This window comes from Lepidochelys kempii, chromosome 2 (assembly GCF_965140265.1).
Source record: "Lepidochelys kempii isolate rLepKem1 chromosome 2, rLepKem1.hap2, whole genome shotgun sequence".
In the NCBI taxonomy this organism is placed as follows: domain Eukaryota; kingdom Metazoa; phylum Chordata; order Testudines; family Cheloniidae; genus Lepidochelys; species Lepidochelys kempii.
Window position 1 is genome coordinate 34,028,223 of NC_133257.1, and position 20,414 is coordinate 34,048,636.

At 40.3% G+C, this 20,414-nt stretch overlaps 1 protein-coding gene across 2 annotated transcripts in view; it reads left to right on the top strand.

The window, feature by feature from the left end:
* ANGPT1 (angiopoietin 1) overlaps positions 1-20,414 on the top strand; it is a 212,699-nt gene that overhangs the window by 189,000 nt on the left and 3,285 nt on the right. Inside the window, exon 8 of one of the 2 annotated variants that reach the window (XM_073330323.1) lies at positions 11,581-11,711. In XM_073330323.1, the coding sequence (XP_073186424.1) occupies positions 11,581-11,711 (131 nt within the window). Of the gene's footprint in view, positions 1-1,531; positions 1,749-11,580; positions 11,712-20,414 lie in introns of those variants that run through there. The other variant, XM_073330324.1, reaches the window with a different exon arrangement.

Sequence of the window (20,414 nt, forward strand, 5' to 3'; positions counted from 1 at the left end):
AAAGTGGTAAATAGCGGGGTTCCCCCAGGAACTGCACTGGAACCTGTGCTGTTCAACACATTCATAAATGATCTGGAAAAGATGGTGAATAGTGAATTGTCAAGATTTACAGACGATTCAAAATTATTCAAAAATCGCAAACTGACTTCAAAGAGTTACAAAGGGCTCTCACTAAACTGGGTGCTGGGCAACAAAATGGCAGCTGAAATTCAATGTTGATAAGTGCAAAGTAATGCACATTGGAAATATTATCCCAGCTGTACTTACAAAGTGATGGGATCTAAATTAGCTATTACCAATCAAGAAAGAGATCTGGAGTCATCGTGGATAGTTCTCTGAAAACATCCACTCAACATGTAGCAGCAGACAAAAGCACTAACAGAATATTAGGAATCACTGGGAAATCAATAGATGAGAAGACAGAAAACATGATAATACCATATCATCTAAGTTTATGCTCACACCTTGAACACCATGCAGTTCTGGTTGCCCCACCTCTAAAATACTAGACTTGGAAAAAGTAAGGAGAAGGTCAACAAAAAATGATCAGGGGGATGGGACAGCTTCCATATGAGGAGAGATTAAAATGACTGGGACTATTCAGCTTAGAAAAGAGATGACTGAGTGTGGGTATGACAGAGGTGTATAAAATCATAAATGGTGTGGAAGGTGTTATTTACCCCTTCACATAATACAACACACACATGAAGTCACCCAATGAAGTTAATGGGCAGCAGGTTTAATACACACAAAAGGAAAGGCCTCTTCACACAACAGTGTCAACCTGTGGAACTCATTGTCAAGGGATGTTCTGAAGTCCAAAAGTATAACTGTGTTAAAAAAAATTAGATAAGGTCATGGAGGATAGGTCCATCAACAGCTACTTGCCAAGATGGTCAGGCACTCAACCCCAAGCTCTGCATGTCCCTAAATATCTGACTGGAGGAAGTGATGACTGGATCAGAGGGGATGCATCATTCCATAAAGTGCCCTGTTCTGTTCACTCCCTCTCAAGCTTTTGGCACTGGCCACAATTGGAAGACAAGATGCTGGGCTAGATGAGCCATTGGCCTGACTCAGTATGACTGTTCTTCTTATGTTTTATTCATTATGATACCATCTTTAATTACATGACCACATACAAGTTTTTCCACAGAAATTTAAATTGTAGGGTTTACCATGTACCCTGGTCACAACTAAAAAGGCAATATTTCCCATCAGACACCATAGTATTACGACAGTCATGCCCTATTCTAAGTATATGGAAAGCTATGTTTATTATTGGCACTGAGTAAATTGCTTAGTTTGTTAATAGTGACCACAGTACTTTAGTAACAGTGTGTAAATGTTAATCAGAATGTGTAGGTGATGAAAGTATCTGTAGTGACTTTTTTCTCTGTGAACTAAGGCTTAAGTCTTCAAGAGTTTATTTTCCAGTATGAGATTTATTAATTATAATCAGTATTAATAGACAACATAAAATAGGATGTACTGAGATGTTGTATATTAAACTATATTTTTTTTCTTGCAGCTTTCTTTGTACGTGGGTAGTAATGTACTGATACATGGGAGAACCTCACTACTTTCCACTATGTATGATTGAATGACTGAATGCCATAAATGCACGAGTTAACAAATATAATAAAAATAGAAGATGACACATCCCAAAATGCACTGTATTTCATTTATCTGATCAGCATGTATGAACTTAAGTCAAATTATTTATGATAATGCTTTATACAATACAACTAAATGTTCTGTAGTACGTTTTGTTAAAAGTAATAATTATTATGATATATCACTATAGGATTCTGCTATTAAATCTTTTCTGAGAAGTGGAGAGTCCACCACTTTGTTATCCCACATGCCATAGTTTTCACACATACCAAAGTGTAAATGATTGAAGTCCTACTGTATATGATGATGTAAGCAAATTTCCTTCTAGTCACTAACATTTCAGCAAATTTCATGTAGCACGTTACAGTGAAATAACATATACTGATTATACACAGAAAAAAAGATGTAATTTAATTACTAAATACATACCAATACACAATAACTATTAAGAAACACATATTATTGGCACAATTATGTCAATAAAATTAGAAGCCTGAGATAGTGAGATAAGTACTTTTATTGTAACTGTAGCTACAGTACTTGTGGCACCTTAGAAACTAACCAATTTATTTGAGCATAAGCTTTCGTGAGCTACAGCTCACTTCATCGGATGCATACTGTGGAAAATACAGAAGATGTTTTTATACACACAGACCATGAAAAAAATGGGTGTTTATCACTACAAAAGGTTTTCTCTCCCCCCACCCCACTCACCTGCTGGTAATAGCTTATCTAAAGTGATCACTCTCCTTATAATACTCACCAGCAACCACATACCACACAACAGAACCACTAACCCAGGAACCTATCCTTGCAGCAAAGCCCGTTGCCAACTGTGCCCACATATCTATTCAGGGGACACCATCATAGGGCCTAATCACATCAGCCACACTATCAGAGGCTCGTTCACCTGCACATCTACCAATGTGATATATGCCATCATGTGCCAGCAATGCCCCTCTGCCATGTACATTGGGCAAACTGGACAGTCTCTACGTAAAAGAATAAATGGACACAAATCAGATTTCAAGAATTATAACATTCATAAACCAGTCTGAGAACACTTCAGTCTCTCTGGTCACTCGATTTCTGATCTCAAAGTGACTATCCTTCAACAAAAAAACTTCGAAAACAGACTCCAACGTGAGACTGCTGAATTGGAATTAATTTGCAAATTGGATACAATTAACTTAGGCTTGAATAGAGACTGGGAATGGCTGATTCATTATAAAAAGTAACCTATTTCCCCTTGTTTATTCCTTCCCCCCCCCCACACACACACTGTTCCTCAGATGTTCTTGTTAAACCCTGGATTTGTGCTGGAAATGGCCCACCTTGATTATCATACACATTGTAAGGAGAGTGATCACTTTAGATAAGCTATTACCAACAGGAGAGTGGGGTGGGGGTGGGGGGAAGAAAACCTGGATTTGTGCTGGAAATGGCTCACCTTGATTATCATACACATTGTAAGAAGAGTGATCACTTTAGATAAGCTATTACCAGCAGGAGAGTGAGGTGGGGGAGAGAAAACCTTTTGTAGTGATAAACACCCATTTTTTTCATGGTCTGTGTGTATAAAAACATCTTTTGTATTTTCCACAGTATGCATCCGATGAAGTGAGCTGTAGCTCACGAAAGCTCATGCTCAAATAAATTGGTTAGTCTCTAAGGTGCCAGAAGTACTCCTTTTCTTTTTGCGAATACAGACTAACACGGCTGTTACTCTGAAACCTGTAGCTACAGTGACATTATTTTTCATGCATATTGTTACAGCAGGGTAACTAGAGAGCTAGTTGATAAACAGGCTTTTGTGGTAAGTATCTGGGAACTTGTCACCATTGTAAAAGTTAGCATTTACTAACATCTACCACCTGGTGATATCTAAACTTGCCAGTAGTTTCACTGTACTTAAAGTAGGTGACTGTGATAATGTTTGGCAAACATTGACAATAGGGGACAATTGGCTGCTACTGTATGAAAAACTGTAACTGGAGTGGACATCACATTATCTCCACCATAGTTACAATATATCTGTATAAGTGTTAGCAAACTAGCTTTGTGAATCTTTTTCAAACAGTTGTTTGTGTCTCAGCCTAATCCTGATTTACTGAAGTCAGATGAAGCAGGATTAGGCCACATACAAGTAAAATAAGAGCCCAATCCCATGCCCATTGAAACCAATGGAAGTAGGATGGGACCCTTAATGAGTGGACTTCAGCTATTAATAAGAATAATAAGCAAACCTCAAAAAGTTCAGCAGTTCAGTAAAGATAAGCATCAGAATGTCTGGCTACTTATCCAAACCTTGGAACCTTTTCAAGAGTAGGTTTTCTTTTGAGGTTCCCTGTGTTTTTGTGTTGAAAATCCCATGAGAACATATTTTGGCATTTCTCCTTCTGGCTCCAGCCAAAACCAAGAAGTGTAGAGGGGCTGGGGGGAAATATTGTTATATTAAATTAACCAAACTTCTTCAACTTGGCTTTGTTTGAGTTCTGGGCAAATGTTCAGGTCAGGTTTTTTTTTAACTCGTTCATCCATCTCTAGTACTATCAAAACAATTGGCATCATCTTCGTTTATGTATGTGTTTATGTCTCTGCTTAGGTTACTGCTCATCTACAGTTTCCTGAAGGCTGGAATTTGGACAGATCCCTTACTTTGGAAATTAGTTCGGCCCACAGTACACAGTAATGCATTAGTGCAAAAGCTATAGTTCCTGCAGAACAGGAAGTCCTTGGCTATGGTCAGCACTGATGAGTAGAGCTGGTCAGAAAAATACAGGATTTTCTTTCCATGGAAAATTTCAGATTTTCAACCAAAACCTTTGGGGCTTTGAACAAAAAATTGAAATTTTCCACAAAAAAAGTAGATCCATTTTGTTAGCCAATTTGCTGTCAAAAAACAGTTTCACCAGAATTTTGTTTTTGTCCAGTCCTGTGCATTAGCTCAAGTCTTCCAGCCTTTGTGATGACTGAGAGGCTAGACTGTGAGCAGATAGTTCTGTTCTCCAAACAAATGTGATTGTTACAGTTCTTTAGATAGGGGCTGTTCTAATTAACCCTAGAACATCAGCACTGAAGAATGCTTCTCTTCTAGCCCTGTGATAGTGAGATCATCTCTGAACCTACCAACGTTGTGTATTGCTGTGAACAGTTCTGGAACATCTGTACTGTAGTCTTTAGTACAATTAGTAGAAGCTGTATGTGCTTGCTTCTTCTCTGGCCAGAATAAACACCATTTTTGTATAAGCGGTAATATAGCTACTTCTGTATCCATAACAGGCCATTCAAATCCTTTTCCTGGATGCCCAATATACAACATGCCCTAAAAAACAAAACAAAAATACCTTCTCAAGTCATTAATATAATTTCACTGCTGCACATTGCAGGCATGCATTGCCTTCCATCTGCAGGCATTATATTATCATTTTGCTTTTACAGATGACATATCCATTTTGTGACTCAGTATATTAAAGGCTATAGATTGATATATATTTATTGATGCTAGTAAATTTTGCTTGTATTAACATGCACAAGGGTATGTGCATGGAGCTGTACTAATGTCAAAGAATTATGTCAAACTGAACCAAGCAGCAGAGAGAAGCATGGTGGTCATTTTGAATTTTCTTTAAATAACTGTGAGAAAGAAAAACTAGTTCCATATACTGCAGCAAGAACATTCAGTGCCCAAATAAAAATCTGTTCAACCTGTCAGTACCTAAGATGTTATTGCTCAGATATTTTAATGTTTACAAACCTAAGATTGCCTACTGTTTGTAGGTCTAGAGTACAATAGGAATAAAATAAAGTTAAATAAACATTCTTCTGAACTACCATGAAAACAGTTGCTTGAGGTTGGAGCAATATAGGAAATGGGCAGAATTCAGTGTCACTTGATGTTATTAAGTAATGTTACTGGTTTTCTCAAACGGGCAACCAACAGTGACACTCTTCTGTCCTTCAGCTGGATGGCATCTTCAGTTTAATGACTCTAGCAAAAACAGCAGGAGAGGTACTGAGATATTTTCATAATTCAAAGATGGTAAACAAATTAGGAAAGCCTCAAGATTTTGAGAGAGCAGTGTTATCAGAAATGGCTTTTGACAACTTTCACCTGATCTTCCAGTTTCTTTTCTGCTTCACTCTCATGTCTTTCTCCTTTCTGTGATGTGCATGGCTATCATAGTTGCCCTTCCAGAATGAATGCCCCTTTCTCAGTAAATCCCTTGCTGCTTCCACATCTGGTTTTGAAAAAAAAATGTGGGGTTTTGTTTTAGGTTTACCTACACTAGGACAATCCCTGCATCCCTCGCAAAGCCTGAGCAGAAGTGTTTTGCCCAGAGTAATTTGGGCAAGTTTGTGGCCAGAGTCCACCTCCTAACACAGAAAGGGGATGAAGGTGGGTCACCTGTGCATCCAATACTACAGTCTATGGACAGGACTGCCAACTTCAGTGCTCACCACCTCAAGGCAAAAGGTGCTCAGAGCCACAGGACGCTGCCAGCCCAGTACAGAGAATCACCACAGCATGGTCCATGCTTTTCTCCTGTGGTGGAGGCATGTTAAACTCATCAAACACACTGTGGCTGCGGCTAACTTGTGTATGTTTGGGAGAAGAATTTGAGGTGATCTAATAACTTCAAAAGGCAACATTTGTGGTGTAAATTTGAACTGGCTTTTCAGACTACTCTGCAGATGTTTGAGTAACTCTTCAGATCTGTGCTTTCCACACAATATTCTTTGTTTTGGTTTTAAGTACTTGAAGATAATCAAGTTGTGTCACACAGTAGGAATGATGAAAAGCAAAACATGCTTAGGAGATTGCTTCTTGCTATCGGGTCTGTTTATATAGACCCAAAGCTGCCAATGCACAAAATCATGTGGAAAAAATGCTGTGATTTCTAAGTAATTCCAGATAAAAGGTAACAGTTGCAGAATTTTGTATATGAGAATGAAGACTGATATTAAATGCTTGTAGTGGATTCTCTAAGTGAATGCTGGTAGCCAGCTGTCTTCTTCATGAGGGTCTTAGAATTTAATATGAATGCCACACAGAAACAGTTAACCTAGAGGTTTATTATATTACACAAGCATGTTTTCTCTTCCTGGTTCACTGCCATCCCTAATAGTATATTTGTTGTTATTTTCATACTGCACACTCACATTAGGCTAGAGGTGTTCTTCTTTTAGCTAAGCATGGAGTAAGGCTTCACCCACTCTAACCCTGCCCACATCTTGGGTCTGACGCCAGTGTGGTATGCAGCCTTTATTCTCTAGAAACTCCCCTAATGTGAGGAAATGGGCAGGGAGCAGGAGTAGTCCTGGGTCTGCCATCCACACTGTGGCTGGGCAGGTGCGGAGGCACCCGTTTAATTCCTCCCCTGTTCCCCTGTACCCCAGAGTAAGAGAGCAGGGACTTTAACACTGAGTTCATTCTGCCCTGAGGCAAAGCAGTCAGGTCATGCCTGTTAATTTAGAATGGAGCTTAAAAATTCAATCTAGCTCCTAGCAGTTTTGTCCAAAGACTTTGAAACTCTTTATTAAGGTGGGTATACATTTCATCATCCCTGTTTTACAGCTGGGGATATTGAAATACGGCATGGTTAGGTGTCTTGTCCCAAAGTCACACTGTCTCACTGGTGAGGTTTACAGTTCTTTAGCAGATGGAAATGGTTGTAGAAGTGATAAGAACTAGAGAGCCTGGGTGGGGTTTTCCAAAGCGCCTCCGTTATTTTTCAGCAGAAGTCAATGGGACTCGTACACCTGAATCACTTGGGTGCTTTTGAAAATCCCATCTTGTAATGTTATCAGTGTTATTTGATATTGTATTACTTCAGTTATGTACTGTCAAGAAATGCTAATTCCCCCCTAGTATTTAACTAGCTATCTTTTTAAATGTAATCTGTAGGAAATGTATTATTCATGGAGCTGGCTGATCAGTGTCTTTATGGTTTTGGAAATTAATGCTAACTTTAAAATGGTTCCAAATGTAACCCAGAGATAGGAGAACTAACCATTTAGGGGAAGATTCTGATATCCCAGTTCATACTGAATAGTATTTTACTCCTTTGGCTCCTGTGTTGTGACCCAGGGACCACTTGGTGCTAACTGGCAGAGGACATAAGTGCTGCAGAGATTCCTTGGGTCTGGTATTTGCATTTTCGTTCACCAAAGAATGTCATGTAAGGTCTCTAACAAAAGCTTGTTTCATATTGGTCTCTTAATCATTGTAAGATAGATGTACAGGTGATATTTAAGGAGTTCTGTATCTGTACAAAAATTATGTTCTTAATGTATGTAAAGTGACATGCCTTAGAATCGTTCCACCAGTGAGAAAGTACCAACCTTTATATCTCCGGCTACGTGCAAATTAAGTATTGTAAGCTTTATGATGGAGTCAAATGCTAATAGTGGGATGTGAAAACAACATGAAAGCACACAGGAAAAAACAAGGCATGGAGGTTGTATATGTTGTGGGATGGGTATCCTGTTTGCAACTAAAACTAAAACAGTGGTGGGGGGACTATTTCTAAGGGGTGCAGATGAATCCCCATTTACTCTTTCAGTCTGTGAGAACAAGCTGTCAGAAGGCTTGATCTTATGAGAAGGGATCACAACCAAAGTGGCTGAAAACACTGGGGAAACAACTTGGGGGTAGGGTATCATTAGGGCCCAACCAAATTCACGGTCCATTTTGGTCAATTTGATGGTTGTAGGATTTTTAAAATTGTAAATTTCATTATTTCAGCTATGTAAATCTGAAATTTCTCGGTGTTGCAATTGTAGGGAACCTGACCAAAAAAAGGAGTTTGGGGGGGGGAGTCACAAGGTTATTGTAGGGAGGGGTTGCAGTACTGCTACACTTACTTCTGTGCTGCTGCTCGCTGGGCAGCTGGAGAAGGGTGGCTGCTGGCTGGGAGCCCGTCTCTCAAGGCAGAGCCGCCACCAGCAGCAGCACAGAAGTCAGGATGGCCTGGTATGGTATTGCCACCTTTACTTCTGTGCTGCTGCCTGCAGAGCTGGGCCCACAGTCAGCAGCCGCCACTCTCCAGTCACCCAGCTCTGAAGACATCAGTGCAGAAGTAGGGGTGGCATGGTATGGTATTGCCACCCTCAATTCTGCACTGCTGCTGGAGGGGCGCTGCCTTCAGTGCTGGGCGCCTGGCCAACAGCTGCTGCTTTCCGGTCGCTCAGCTCTGAAGGCAGTGCAGAAGTAAGGGTGGCAATATATAGACCCCCCCTAAAATAACCTTGTGACCCCCCTGCAACTCCCTTTTGGGTCAGGACCCTCCATTTGAGAAACGCTGGTCTCCCCTGTGAAATCTGTATAGTATTGGGTAAAAAGACCAGATTGCACAGGGAGAGACCAGATTTCATGGTCCATGATACATTTTTCATGGCTGTGAATTTGGTAGGGCCTTAGCTATCATATAGGAGACAGGGGAATCCCTTGTTAATTAAGTTTAGCCTCTAGAAAGCGCGTTATAATTTTGTTTTAATCATTTGTTTCCAGTGGTCTCACTCTCTTTCACTGGAATCTCTGTTCTTTGATAATAAACGTTTTCTTGTTTGCACTATAACTACATCTAAGTGCTGTATGCTGAGTAAAATGATGATCCTGAGCTGACTCTTACAAGCTGCTGTGTGTACTATTCCTTTGGGGATAGCGGATCTAAGAGGTCTGAGAGTGTTCCATGGAACAGGTCTGAGCACCCCAGAGGGACATGCGGAGGACTTGGGGGTCGGTGTGTGCCTTTCGCTAACCTGTACCGAGAGAGCAAGGTCTGCCAAGACCTAGAAGGCAGAGCTTGTGTTGCCAGGGAGCTGATCCATAGCAAGCTTGCACAAGACTTCCTTACACTAAGGCAAGTGGTGTTGAGGTGTCGCACAACCATGGAACGTAGTACTGAATCTACTGAATCTGTAGTACTGAATATGACACCCCAACCTATCACATCTGCTCACTTCAGTTTTATAGTTAAGCTTTACCCTCCTCTTGCTACTAAACAAATGGAGCCATGGAAAAGTCAGATCACAATGCTGAGGTCTAAATCTTGCTGAGTAGGATGCTTATAAAATATCAGCATAGGAGCATAAGCTTGTAAATAACCCTAATACCTTGCTTCTCCAAGGAAAAGCAAACCACAGATAGCTCCTGTTGCTCAGTGATTTGTAGTATATGTATTATTTTATTGGGACTAAGTGGGTTTTATGGTGTGGTTTGTTAATAAAATGATCTGGCCAGCACTGTCTCTACTGATTGAGGAAAACAGGATTCACTGTCTTTTTTAACTGACATAACCCATCTGTGAGCTCGGTGCTGCTGCTGCACTGATGGTGGGTGGCTGTTGAAAGTAAGCTCATAGACATCATGCACTGGAATAATTTTTCTATCAACACAACCTCAGGGAAATTTATTTTGTTCTGCAAACAATTAAGCACAACTAATCAGCGTCCAGCCTAGTGAATGCAGACAGCACTAATTCCAACCTTTTGATTGTTGATATGAAACAAAGAAATGAATGTGAGCAAAGCCAGCACTTAGGCTAAATTGCCCCAAAGCTCAGATATCCCTAGGTGAAGTAATATGCTAAAGGAAAATCAGCTAACTGATATGGTGATTGAACAACAGCACAAGGCATTGACATTTCTGTTTCTCTGACATTAGGTATATTTTAAATTTTGTATGACGTTTTAGTCTTTCCTCTGTTTTTTTCAATGTTGGTACCAAGGTATGAGAGAGAAAAGGTAGGTGAGGTAATATCTTTTATTGGACCAACTTCAGTTAATGGAAGATACAAGCTTTTGAGCTATACAGAGCTCTCCTTCAGGCCTGGGAAAGAAAGCAGAGATTCTGAGCTAAATACAAGTTGGGACAAATTATTGAGCAAAAGGGGTAATGCTTGTTGGAGGTGATCACTTGAAATGAAGTGGGCAATTGGGAGTCAGATTGTTATGCTTGATGTTGGCAATTAAGGATAGCAGGCAGTGTGGTGTGTTACAAATTGTTGTAATGAGCCATAAAGCTAAAGTCCCTGTTAAGCCCATAGTTTTTGCTGTCTAGCAGAATAATGAATTTAAGTTCCCAGGCTCACCTTTTGAAGGTATTTAGCAGGTTTCTTCTTAGGACAAGTATTGAAAGATCAGATCTTGTGAGAACACTTTGTGAAAGTGTTTGCCGATGGATGATACAGCGTTTTTGTCTTTTATCATTTTTCTGTGGCAGAGCGAGGTGTCTGGCTAGTTCGTTAACCATTGGATCATCTGTCCCTTCTAAAAAATTTTGAACTATTTCAAACCATGAAGGGGTAAAGTGTTCAGTGCAGTGCCTGGGGATTAGCAGCACCACATCCATTAACATTAATATAAAGCTAAGTGTGTAGCAAAATTCCTGTGTCATGCTAAAATATACACCCAACTCTAGGTATACTGAGTAGTACCTTATTCTGCAAACAATCACAATTCTTACAGTTCACTGAGTCACAATGAATTGTACCTCACTCTGCAATTAGTCCTATTGAAATTACTGGGAAAATTTGCAACTTAAGGTACCAGTCAGCATGAATAAGAGAAAGGGATAAAATTCGGCCCGGTATGAAAAATGCCACCATATGAATCCATACCTTCTTTTTCCCTTGCTGTCTCCCTTCACTCATCTTTCTGTCCCTTTCCCCCTCTCCTCTCTGTCTCTCTCTCCACTCTCCTCCTTTTTCCAGTTTAGATCATTTGTAATGAGTTTTGGTCAGCGACAGAACTTATACCATAGTGAAGATATGTTGAAACACTCTGGATTTCTTCATCTTACCTCTGAAACAACAAATGGATTGAGCCAAAACCCAAGACATTTATGAGGTTTCTGTAATCTTCCGTGTGTACATCACAGCAGAAGCCAATCCCAGCATGAAGATCTGGAGCTTTTACCATTACCTTTGGTGATATGACTGTTTCCTTTGACTATTTCAGGCTATATCTAAAAGGACACACAGGAACAGCAGGAAAGCAGAGTAGCCTGATCTTACATGGCGCTGATTTCAGTACTAAAGATGCCGATAATGACAACTGCATGTGCAAATGTGCCCTCATGCTAACAGGAGGTAAGCACAGTCCCACAAAGGCATTCTATAAATTTTAATCTGCTGTGTATTTCTAAACTGACCATGATGAAGCAACTTTGGAGAGAGGGAAAGATGATGTGCAGTGCTGTGCGAAACTCCTGGTGAGGTTATTATGGGCATTGTGGTTGTGCCCCCAGGTCCCTGTCAGGTTCTGTAGAAACACAGAGCTCTGGCACCCCAAAAGTTTACAATCTAATTTGAAACAAGCTGCAATAAGTGGTGGCAAACGACAGAGGGGGAAGGGGGAAGGAAAATGAGACAGAGGGTGAAGGAGGTGAGGTGAGAGTTTGTGGAAGGAAGTACAGAAGGAAGAGGTTAAGGGTGTGGGGAAGGGGAGAGATCAGAAATGGGAGGGAGAGAGGGCTTTTTAGAGATGAGAGGCAGAACAGTTCAGGCAAGTGAGGGGATGGAGAGAAACAGGAGAAAAGAAAATGCTGGAAGAAAAGCCTATCAAGTTATTAAGGCCTGGTTTACCCCCAGTTTTTGTAGGGGTATACCTGTTTCACTTTAGAGGTGTGATGTTTTAACTTAAATGGTGATACTGATACAACCCCTAGTAGGGACACAATCATAGTGGTATAGAGGTGACAAACTGCTATAGCTTATTCTCCTTCCCATACAGGAATATTTATACTGGTATATAGAATTTGGGGCAATGCAGGAGGAATGCTCTCCTTTCTGAAGCAGCTGCCTCTGGGGACCTAGGTCAGTCATCCCTGCTAAGCATAGGCTATGTCCACCCTGGCACTTTTGTCAATAAACCTTTTGTTGCTCAGGCATGTGAAAAAACAAACCCCATGACCATCATACGTTTCACTGACAAAAGTGCCAGGATGGATAGTGCTATGTTGGCGGGAGATGCTCTCCCACTGACATAGGTGCCACCGCTCGTTGGGGGTGGTTTAATTATGCCGACAAGAAAGCTCTCTCCCCTCGGCATAGAGTGGCTAGCCGGGAGGCCCTACGGCAGGGCAGCTGCAGCGGTATAGCTGTGCCGCTGTAAGGTCCAGTGTGTAGACATAGCCTTAGTCTGCTGTAGAGCTATCATTCCACAGAGCTCTGAAAGACACAGTTATTTTCCGCTGCATCAGGTCTGTAAATTAACAGAAAAATCTCTCTATCGTCTAAGGATACTACAAAATTAAGTTGACCTAAGTTATGCTAATATACAGCCACTGCAGTACTTAAATTAAAGATACTTTTGAATATCCACATACGCTCCTTGTGTCAGCAGTGTGCCCTCACCAAGAGCGACTTAACTGTCAGTGTGGCATATTGTGGGACGGCTTCTGAAAGGCAACAGTAGTCGTTCAAGTGGGTGGAGCTACATTTTAGTGTGGACACTTACAGAGTTAGGTCAATGTATGCTGCCTTACATCAATCTACCTCTGTTGTGAAGACCAGGGCTAAATATACTGGAGAGGCAAATGAAAGGAGGGAGCGGGAAAGAGGTGAACTGCCAAACTCAGCGTAAAGTTCAAACAGGAAAAAAGCAAGTAAATGCAATTAGTCTTCATGGATAATTTAATCAGTTTTACAAGTAAGATTGTTTGAGTAATTTGTTTTATGAAAGAGTCAAGACCTCAAAATCGCTAATTGTTTTTTCCCTTAATCTCTAAACATTTCACCCTGTTAAATTTCTCCTCATACATTCGACTGCATTTTCCCAATGACATTGAATGTCTCACTCCCTGAGAATATCAATTAAATCTTTCAAAACAGGAACGTTCAATAGATTGATTCCAATCTTATGTCACAACAAGAGGGCAGAGTAAGAAAAGTGACCGTGATGACAGTTTGTTAAAAAGTCCTCTGTCAAAAACTGGGTATTGAACTATACCAAATATTGTCAAGCCCTCTGTTGCTTTTGGCAGCCCCCCAGACAGCACTTTAATTATGAATTATATGAAATCTACAATCAGGTTTCTGACTATCTTGAGAGCTTTGGAGATCCTGTAACCTCTGTGAGATGAACCCAATATATTTGCGTCAGGAATAAAGACTGAAATAAACTGCAGACAAAGTTTATGAGATGGTTATAGTCAGGGCTGAAAATAAAGATTTAAAGAATGTCCATGTGGCTCTCTCAATGATCTCATTAGCTGCCACCTCCCATCTGGTCCACATCAAGTGTTATCCCAAAAAAGATGAAATACTGTGCAGCAGCCTCATCAGAAGAATTAATTTAGATGTCACATGCTCTTAGGGGCTGGGTTATGTTTATTGACTCTGCTTCAGGTTGACCTTGGGGGGAAGTGTTCAGAGGCACAAATTGGAGTTAGGTACCCAACTCCCATTAATTTAAATAGACAAGTGGGGCCAGTTCCATAGAGGATTTATTTAAGAGCCTAAGTCCAAAATTTAGATCCTCATACCCTCACTCAGATGCCCCCTAACCTTGTAGGCACCTAAAGCCCTTAGGCTCCTAATTTTCCACTGATAAAGTCTCCTAGGCACCAAAATGTCTGGCCAAGTGCATGCACACAGCTACCTAAGCCCTGGCGCCCAGTGTCTAGCTTGTACCTAAGCCTTGGCAGGATCCTCAAACTTGGTGCTCCTCTGCCTGTCATGCCTACAAGTACATATATTCAGAAGCTATCTTAGATCACATATGCTGGGTCAGGTCCCCTCACACAACACAGCTGGAAGAGGTACTATTGCCCTCTTATGCTCTATAGCCCAGTGGTTAGCGCTCACTCAGGATGTGGGCGCCTTCAGTTCAAATCCCCATTTTACCTGGAGCAAGGACTTGAACCCAGGGTCTCCCACCTCCCAAGTGAATGCCCTAGCCCCTGAGCTGTGTGGCATTCTGAGGATGGCGCTCTCAATGTCTTTTTTATAAAAAAGAAAAGGAGTACTTGTGGCACCTTAGAGACTAACCAATTTATTAGAGCATAAGCTTTCGTGAGCTACAGCTCACTTCCTCAGATTCCTCTAAGGTGCCACAAGTACTCCTTTTCTTTTTGCGAATACAGACTAACACGGCTGTTACTCTGAAACCTGTCTTTTTTATGTGTGAGAAAGGACTGACCTGGCTTTGTCGCCTAACTCCAGTAGCAGGTTCATGGCTGTGAATGGAGACAGGCACCTAAGCTTAGGCCACACATGTCTCCTCAGCACTTCCTACTGGCTAGCTTAGGCAGCTCTCCACTAAGCATGCTGGCTTTTGTGAATCCCATTCGTAGGCACCTCACTCTTCCCGTGCATTATACAGAAAGCCTGTGCACCTAACTCAAGGCTGTCAATGCTAGTAGGTGGCAGGGTACCTAAAGTCAGGCGTCACAATGCTCAGCCTAAGTTCCCTTTGTGGTTCTACCCCATGGATATCTAACTACCCTTTGTCCCTTTGAAAATCTCCCTGAGTCTTTCGGAAGGTATAAAAGATGCAAGTGTTTTACACTTATTGAAGGTTACACATATCTAAAACAATATTATTTGTTTCTAAAACATTTATAAAGCACTTATTGCCATAGTATGTAGGTTGATGTTTCATAAGTAGTCAAATAAGGCTGCAGGTCTTTTCTATCCCTTTGTTTGGAATGACAACATTCAAAATGGCAATGTCTACCAGTTTAGAGAAGAATGATCCATAAAGCCCTTGCAACCCTCCCTTTGAACCCTTGTATCCAAATACCTGTGTTTAAAAGGTTTAAAATTTCTGGGTGAATTTGTTTAATTCATCTCTCTTTCTCACATAGATCTATATGAAGTGGACACTCATGAAGTATTGAATATAGCGATTATCAATATATTTATCATTCAGATACAAAATGATTGGCATATGATGACATTTTTCTTTAAAAAGGGGGAATATGAAAAATATTATTAACAAAAGTCAGTTGTATGTTACAGTGCTTAACAATGATATATAGAAGGATGGACAATAGCACATAAAGTATTTGAATAACAACAAAATGGTGACTGACTTAAATAATCTTCTAATACATTTAATAGAAAAGTCAGAGTATGACTGTCCCCGAACATGCTCCTTGTTAATTTCACATTGTGGCCTATTAACATTATTCAAAAGGACCCTGCAATCCAGATAATGTGAAAAGCTCATGGGAAGCACATGCTGTTTGATTTCATTTCCTACCAACAAATTTCTTCTGTACAGTCACAGAGATGTTCATAGTTTATACACTTTTATCCATATCCTACATTATAGTCTTGCTGACACTATGCTTTACTGAAATTATAAAAACCATCCTGCTCCTCTAAGGTCCAATATAACAGAAAGGTCCAAATCTGGTATAAGAGTAAGTTTAGTGGCTGTCTTTCAAATGATAAGTAAAATATGGTTCAATAATTTAGGTTAGGGTTTCACTCTCCTGTAGGTGCTCTGCTGCTGAGCACAAATTCTATGGGTGCAAACACAACATACAAGGGACCAGAAAGAGACACTGGATTTTCAAAGGAACCTTTCATCCAACAAGGCCACCCACATACTCTCCTCAAATAAGCCACATTTGAGTCTGTCAGATCAGACTTGAATGCTGCATGTTGTGTTTGATGGACATGAGCTTGCATTCTGAGGATTCAGGAAGCAGAAGAGGGATAAAAACTGTCTGGTCACCAAGTGCCCACACTCCAGAAAGCTATTCCCAGAGTCTGTGAAGAATAAAGCAGCCAAGAGAAGCCCCCATTCTAGAAATTAATAGCCATGATAAACACCCAATATACTACAGAATTACAGTATATCTGGTGAATTGAGGGGCAGTAGCGAATGGACAAGAGGTTTGAGCCACAGTTTCAAACAGGCCTCAACATTCCTATACATTTACGCACATGTGCATGGAAAGCCTGCATTTGTGCATACAAAACAGATAATTAGGAAGGCCATTTCCCCAGCAACTACATCCAAATGCTGCCACCATCACCCCTTTGGGGGGTTTTCTTGTTTTGTTTTGTTTGCTTCCACGACTGCACATTTTACACATACAAAATTTGTGAGTGTGAGTTCAGAGAAATGTGACCAATAAGACAGTCATCCCAGTGTTCACACGGGCAGCTGTTATATTTTTAGGATATTTTTACAAGAATGTTTAGTGATGATCTTTCACTCACCCACAGACATTCAGAACACAGGTAAGGCAGTAGAACGGTAGAAATCTCCCATACAAGGGTAAATGTGTCTGAAGTATTCAAATAGATTTAATTTCTTTTAATGAAAATTAGTTGGTTTCAAATTTCACAGCTTTTCACTAGAAGTAACAGCATCATTTAAAAAACACAGGCCACAAAACATATTGCAGAAGAGCAGCTGCCCACAGTGGGGATCAATGCCCACAGTGGGGATCAATGTTTATTTCTTTAGATGGTTTTAAAACAATGTAGTGATATGGTATCTAAATCATCTTTTGTTTAGACAGTATACTGTATGATGTAAGGTTGCTTGACATTTCCATACAAACGTAATTATTAGAGATCGTTTAACCTCAAAAAATTAGGAAGCTCTTTTCAGTTGACATAAGCAACTAGAAGTCTTGATACTTACAGAAACATGTACAAATTATCTATAATTTTGAACACAACCTTTTTTAACCTTCTCAGAGCCTCCTCCCTTCTAGTGCACAAGAGGCTTGCTTTTCCTACCTTTTTGCCTACTTCTCTTCACAACGCACTCCAATGGCTGACCTGAAGGACCCAGATATCACTGTAGACAGTACAATGAAAATCTCTGCTCAGTGTGCAGTAGCCATAAAAAAAATCAAACAAAATGTTAGAATCCATGGGATACTGAATAACATGAACATATCATAATGCCATAATATAAACCAATACTATGCCCTCACCAGGAATATGTATCCCCCTATCTCAAAAAGAATATAGGAGGAGAGGGACAGTTCACAGATGGATGATGAAAATGCGTGGGAGCATGGAAAAGCTTTCAAAGGCGAGAGACAGAAATGATTGGGACTGTTGACCTATGAGAGGAGATTACTAAGATGAATAATGAATAGTATAAAGAAGGTAGATCGAGCACTATTGTTCACCCATCTCATAACACAAAAACAAGGGAACAGTCAATGAAATTGAAAGGTAGCCAATTTAAAATTGATAAAAGGAAATTAAATTCCTACACAAGTAGTCTGTGAAACTCATTGCCACATGATATCCATGAGGCCAAATGTTTCCTGGAATTCAAAGAGAGATTCAATATTTAAATGGATAACAAGAATATCCAGTGTTGTTGTAGTGTATTAAAAATAAACAAAATCTTTCAAGCTTCAGGCATAAGCCAACCTCTAACTATTGGGGATTAAGAGGAAAATTGACCTGGGTCAGTCTATCCCATACCTGCAGGGTTTCTTCCTCTGAAACGTCTGGCATTGGTGTAGACAGGCTATTAGATAAGCTGGACTATTGGTCTGACCCAGCAGGAACTTACTATGTTCTTTTGCAGCTATGTGGGAAGTCTGCACTTCACTCTTCCTTCCCTTCTTCCCACACAACTCTTCAAAAAAGCCACTCTCGCCATTCCACCCTCTACCCCAACACACAACCATGCTGAAAATCCAGTTGGTGTCCCAGCATCTCCTCTGCTGAATTCAAAGTAGAGAACTCTGATGTTAGAGGCTTTTGGGACACTTGTGGGGGCTTGTAGAGGGATATGGGAAGAGGCTTCTCAAAAACTGTGAACAGGGAGGGAAAGAAATTAAAAAAACGAAAAGAGGGAAAATAAAAACACGTTATTGTACTAATGAGAAACCTCTCTCTAAAAAAGCCCATATATAATCATACTTGGAAGCATGTGGTATGATAAAGAGTAGTACTAAAAATATTAAAGGGGGAAATTAGTCTTAAGAAAACTTTGATGGAATGTTTCACAACTCCCCCCTATGACGCCTCTGAGTGCTTTTTCTATTAATACCATTTCAGAATTTTATTTTCTTTGGGCAGCATTTGTAGGACACCACTGAATGCAAAAACCCCAGATCAAGTCCCACCTTCCTGCTGTTCTTGTTCCTGTAAAATGAAATGGTAACTAATGCAGCTTGCCATGTCTATATTGTGAGACAGTAAACAGAATCCAGCTGCATCTGTGTTCCAACTTTGAAACATGAGCATTAGGTTTTCTCTGTTCGGCTTTCTCTTAAGTTTCTACAAGATTATGCTGTAGTTACAGTAAAACATCAGTTGTACAGCTTTCTCCTTCTTTGGTTATTAGCCCCATAGGTATAACTTTGTAATCAAAGAGAGGTCAAATATATCAAAATAAAAGTTTGCCAGAATTTATCTGGCATAAATCCTCCCCCCAAGAGTTGCTTATGAAGTGTTACTTGTGAAAAAAAAACAACAACCCACTTAGTATCCAAAATCTAAGAAATTAATTTAAAAAGACTAAAAACATAAATAACATAGGTCTGAATGCAAAGGGCAAAGTAAACTATTGTCACTATTGTATCCAGTGGTTTAAACCCCCCCAAACAATGGATTATTATAATCAGACATAACTCTAACAGCAGAATCTGCTGACACTGGAGGAAACATTTAGGAAGTATGCACTGCAAAAAAAATCTCGGTTTTTGAATTCCAGCTCAAGAATGGGACTCCCATTGGACTGGGAACAATGAACACTAAACATTAAAAAGCTCCATCTTTGTTTGCAAGACATGGACTTGTTCCATGGAGTCAAAGAAACCTCACATCACTGAGCTAAATATGTGCACTGCTCGATCATTATCTAGTCCTGGTAGAATACTGCTGGTACTGCTTGCAACAGGTTCACAGACGTTTCTATGTATGTGGAGGAGCTGAGAAATCAATGACGTCTAAATAGAAAGGGGACAAGGTGATTACCCAATTGAAAAGGAAAAGATCCAGGGTTTATTTTTATCAGGCTAGCTGTGGAACATTATGAGCTAATTTGACTTGGAACAAATGCTGCCTCTCACCCCCATACCCCACCCTCACTCCCCATGGGCATGAAAGGCACTGAAGGCAGCAGTCAGTGCACTTATATGGAGGATTCACACCCCAGGAACGCTGCTGATCTTTGTTCTAAGTATGCAACATCCACTCCACAAACAGGGAATCCAGCCACCTATGCTTTGACAGCCATGGAGAGGGGGTCTCGGCACTCTGCAGCCTGAAGGGGAGGATTCATTCCTTTGCCTCCCACAGTCTTAGCGGAGCATCTTTATATAATACCTAGGTAAATGGCTGGTAAGCAAAATCCTGATCCTGGCTAAGTCAATGCCAAAACTTTCACTGTCTTCAGTGGAGCCAGGATTTTCAGTGTTGCCAATTTCTAGTGATATTTGGTGTTTTTCTTAAGGCCTAGCCCCCCTACTCATGAGAATATCAGTTTAATTTTTTTTTTAAAAAGTTGTACTAAGTTTTTAATGCTATGGCTGTGGTGAAAAGCTGGAACATGAACACCCTTAAGGTTAAAAAAACAGAAGGAAAATAAAATGTACCCCAAATTTATATTTTTTAAACTCTCATGATTTTTAAGCCAATCTCATTATTTTGAGGGGTCTGACACATGATTTTTGAACAACCTCAGGCTGGCAATACTGTAATTCACAAAAAACACAACTTCAGAACCATCTCCTTGTGCATATAAACTTGTATGAGTGACCATGGATTTCCAACTAGTGTTAGCCTTCTAATCCCTTGCTTGTTTGTTCAATTGTTTGTAACCACTACCTGTTGCATCTTCTTTTAAATTAGACT